The sequence below is a fragment of the Silene latifolia genome, chromosome Y (assembly GCF_048544455.1).
Source record: "Silene latifolia isolate original U9 population chromosome Y, ASM4854445v1, whole genome shotgun sequence".
NCBI classification, from domain to species: Eukaryota; Viridiplantae; Streptophyta; class Magnoliopsida; order Caryophyllales; family Caryophyllaceae; genus Silene; species Silene latifolia.
In genome coordinates, this window is record NC_133538.1 from 325,138,486 (window position 1) to 325,142,941 (window position 4,456).

Consider the following 4,456-nt stretch of genomic DNA (forward strand, 5'->3'; position numbering starts at 1 on the left):
AGCGGAGTCTGGACGATGAGGAAGAGATTACGTACAGGAAACGTCCTCGTGTTGCATACCCACCCACTAAACGCGTAGAAGGAAGCCCTGTGGTCAATCCTGTAGCCATACAGGCGGAAAGCAGCCCGGTTGTTGTTCAAGCGTCAGCGCAGTCTTCAGGTATCCAACCTTTGTCAGCCGTAAGGAGCCGTACCCGGGGTGGGGGGGATGGCTTGGGATGCTCAATTTACTGTGGGGCTGCTGGTACGCAGACTCTTGTTGTCTCGACGTTCTTACGGAACAATCAAACTTTTATCAGGGGTGTTCGATCACGTCGAAAGCATGCGGTGGACTATTGCTTGTTAGACGACTACAACTTTGAAAATTCGTTAGTATCTGCCATACTCTTATAACAGGGCCAATTAGTTACGATATTTAATTTGTAACTACTTCTTAATTTTTTACTACTATACGTGTGTTTCATTGCAGCGAATCAATCTCTTGGTACAAGAGGGCATGCCGCTTCGTCGGTCCGACATCATGTCCATGCTTCCCGAGGTTGTAATGTCGCCCGTTGTCATTGAGTCCTGGGGCTGTTTTTTGAACCATTTGGAGTCCCAATGAATACTTACTTCCTAGGATGGCCTTCTTTGGGATACGTCATATGGTACCCCCCCGCACAAAGCCTAAAAGTTATACATTATTTTTACTTTTATTATGTAGGCTCACTCACTTCTCTGAACAGGAATGTATGTTGCAGCTTTTGGATATACGTGAAGCAGGCTCACAGTCTAATGACATCACTGATCGGATGTATCACATTTGGGATACCTTCATCTAGGACTGTGATAAAACTTTCAACCTGAATGGCGAGTTTATCTTCGTACCTGTCAACATTGGTGGGCACTTTGCATGCGTATGTATAAAAACTGTTGATCTCCTTGACTACCAACATCATGCGAACTGGGATCAGTCTGAAATGTGCAATGTTACTCGTCAAGTGGTAAGTCTGATGCCAATAAATCATTTTCTAAGAGATGAACAATAGATGGTTTATTTAATTGTTAGTGCTTTAATGGCGGCATCATCACCGTTAGCGATTATTTGGATGTCGAACGGACGGGGATACGAGATTACTAGCTTTGAGCATCGGCAAATCCCGTTCAGCGCCAAACACCCCTTCCTAACATAACAGAATCGTGGATTTTCTCGTATGATGTATATCTTTGATGTACGAGGGTCAAACTTTTGAGCATCCAGACTTGGAGAGGAAGAGGAATCGACGGTACTTGGTAGTCGAGTTGGTGGCGACGCTTGTTCTAGCTGACATAAATGTCAACAAAGACATTTTTGAAGCAAAGTTGAATGGGTTTATCGCTGGAAAAGAAGATTTATGGGCCAATTTACAAAAGAAGCGCAAAATTAAGGTTGTGTTATCGAAAAAGTAAACAATTTGTGGACATATTTTTGATTGAAATGTATTTTGTTTGGCAAACTTGAAGTTAGAAAAGAATGTTTTGTATTTTGGTTGGCAATGTTTACACAAATGTGTAATTTTTAAATTGCAAGTGTAATCATCACAGTAATGAAGTGTAATGGTAAATTACACTAATGAAGTGTAATGGTTGACTATTTTTTGGCAGTTATAATCATAATGTAAATGTGGTGACAGCCCAAGTGTAAATGTGAACCAAAAACAAGTGTAAATGTGAACAAATAGAAAGTGTAAATGTGAATATAAGAGAAGTGTAAATGTGAACAAATAAAGTGTAAATCTGACTAAATTGGAAGTGTAAATGTGAAGATATTCAAAGTGTAAATGTGAGCATAGAGTAAGTGTAAATGTGAACACAAAGGGTAAATCTGACTAAATTGGAAGTGTAAATGTGAAGATACTGGAAGTGTAAATATGCTGACATGGCAAGTGTAAATGTTAACACCGCTTATTTGAAAATAAGTGTAATCACATTTTGAAATAACATAAGTAATCCAAAATAAGTTCAAGTAACACAATGTTTGGCTATCTAATAAAACAAAGAGATTTTAGTTTTATGACAGTGTAACTCTAACGTTGGTGTTACTAAAAGTTACACCAACTGCAGTTCAAAGTTACGCTGCCATGAGACCAATTCCTAATCGCCCGCTCAGTTATAGCACATCAAAGTTTTAAGTTACACACTCAAAATATATAGAGCAACATTTGTCACTGATCTGACGTTTATTCTTGTTCTGATTCCAGCTCTTCCTCCTCCTCTCCTTCATCCTCTTCTGGTTCAGACGACCCTTCGCACAATGCCGTGTGTGCTGAGAAGGGGTTAGGACAGTTCATCTTGTCGTGATTTGTCATTCTCTTGCAATTCCTACACTTACGTTTGGGTTTCCTAGCCAACACCATTGCTTTTGTTTTGGCCGACAGCAATCTTTTCCCGGTCCCCTTGTTTTTCGAATTCTTTGGTTGCAATATCGTCACTACCTCACATGTCGTACAATTCAGAAATTTCTCCATTTGTTGATTTTTATTCAACACTTCCCCTAATGGTGACAGGGACTGTTTAAATGCCCTAATTACAGCAGAAAAGCTGTCAACATCAGCTACTCCTTTGTCTCGAAGGAGCCCTACAGCTTCATGAACTTCTGACCACATTATTGACATTGCAATTTCTTTTTCATCGATGACTTGCATGTTTTCTGTCCCTTCACCATTAGTATTGAAAATCCTTAATCGGAGATACTCTTTCATCCATCTATTTACAACATAATCTTCTGGTATAGTCTTTATCCCACTTGCTGAAAAAATCCATATTATATGGTGGCATAGGATTCCGGTTCTTTCAAACATCGTACAACTGCAGCTTGCTTTACGTGTACCTGTGTCATCAGTTAAAGCTAGCATGTAAGTGTGGACGTTAAAAATAGTGTCACTGATGTAAAGTGTAAATGTCATGAATTGTAAAGTGTCAATGTTAAGTTATTAGAAATGTAAATGTAAACTAATAGGAAGTGTAAATGTCATGAAATGTAAAGTGTAAATGTCATTAAGTGGAAAAGTGTAAATGTTAAGGTATAGGAAATGTAAATGTCATATGATGTAAAGTGTAAATGTCATGAATTGTAAAGTATAAATGCTAAGTTATTAGAAGTGTAAATGTAAACTAATAGGAAGTGTAAATGTCATGAACTGTAAAGTGTAAATGTCATTAAGTAGAAAAGTGTAAATGTTAAGGTATAGAAAGTGTAAATGTCATATGATGTAAAGTGTAAATGTCATGAATTGTAAAGTGTAAATGTTAAGTTATTAGAAGTGTAAATGTTAAGTTATAGGGATTTAAATGAGATAAAAACAGAAAGTGTAAATGTCATATGATGTAAAGTGTAAATGTCATGAACTGTAAAGTGTAAATGTCATTAAGTGGAAAAGTGTAAATGTTAAGGTATAGGAAGTGTAAATGGCATATGATGTAAAGTGTAAATGTCATGAATTGTAAAGTATAAATGTTAAGTTATTAGAAGTGTAAATATAAACTAATAGGAAGTGTAAATGTCATGAACTGTAAAGTGTAAATGTTAAGTTATTAGAAGTGTAAATGTTAAGTTATAGGGATTTAAATGAGATAAAAACAGAAAGTGTAAATGTCATGAAATGTAAAGTGTAAATGTCATTAAGTGGAAAAGTGTAAATGTTAAGGTATAGGAAGTGTAAATGTCATATGATGTAAAGTGTAAATGTCATGAAATGTAAAGTGTAAATGTCATTAAGTGGAAAAGTGTAAATGTTAAGGTATAGGAAGTGTAAATGTCATATGATATAAAGTGTAAATGTCATGAATTGTAAAGTGTAAATGTCATGAATTGTAAAGTGTAAATGTTAAGTTATTAGAAGTGTAAATGTAAACTAATAGGAAGTGTAAATGTCATGAACTGTAAAGTGTAAATGTTAAGTTATTAGAAGTGTAAATGTTAAGTTATATGAATTTAAATGAGATAAAAACAGAAAGTGTAAATGTCATAGGAAGTGTAAACTACCTGGACTGTATGCAACTTCAAAATTCTTATTTCTGGATGAATCTTTGACAGTAGTTACCTCTAGCTCGGCTCTCTCAGTGAAACCTCCTGTTCTACATGTATCAATTGAGAAGATGGCTTCTTGTTTGAATTTCTGGAAAGCTGAATAGGTGTACACCTTTGCAGCATGAATCTCTAATGCCATATGTGTTGACGCCGCTGTGGACGAGTGCTTATCCATGTTGTCAAGATGCTTCTGTGTATGTCTTTGTTGGTCCATAACGCTCTCAAAACGCATCCAAAACTCAACCAATGTTCCTGACTTATGCTCAAACCTCTTGAAAAAGCTATTTTCGCTCTCTGATCTTTGAGTCGTCCTCATAATCGACGCCATCCTCAAGTCTCTGCAATGCGCCATCAACCACTGTCCCCTTATAGCATATGTATCTGCAAACCAATAATTTACGCCAACACC

General features: G+C 36.6%; 1 protein-coding gene across 1 annotated transcript; it reads right to left on the minus strand.

Annotated features, from left to right (window-relative positions):
* Positions 1 to 2,197: 2,197 nt before the first annotated feature.
* Positions 2,198 to 4,222, minus strand: LOC141631335 (uncharacterized). Its single transcript, XM_074444020.1, has 2 exons — positions 4,003 to 4,222; positions 2,198 to 2,766 (listed from the first exon to the last, which is right to left on the minus strand). The coding sequence occupies exons 1-2, from the start codon at positions 4,220 to 4,222 to the stop codon at positions 2,198 to 2,200; spliced, it is 789 nt and encodes a 262-aa protein (XP_074300121.1).
* Positions 4,223 to 4,456: the final 234 nt, after the last annotated feature.

Excerpts from the sequence above, each read along its gene's own strand:
- LOC141631335 (XM_074444020.1), bottom strand. The coding sequence starts at position 4,222 with ATGGATAAGCACTCGTCCACAGCGGCGTCAACACATATGGCATTAGAG. Across the intron at positions 2,767-4,002 it reads TGAAGTTGCATACAGTCCAG|CAAGTGGGATAAAGACTATA; the intron begins GTAGTTTACACT and ends GGATTTTTTCAG.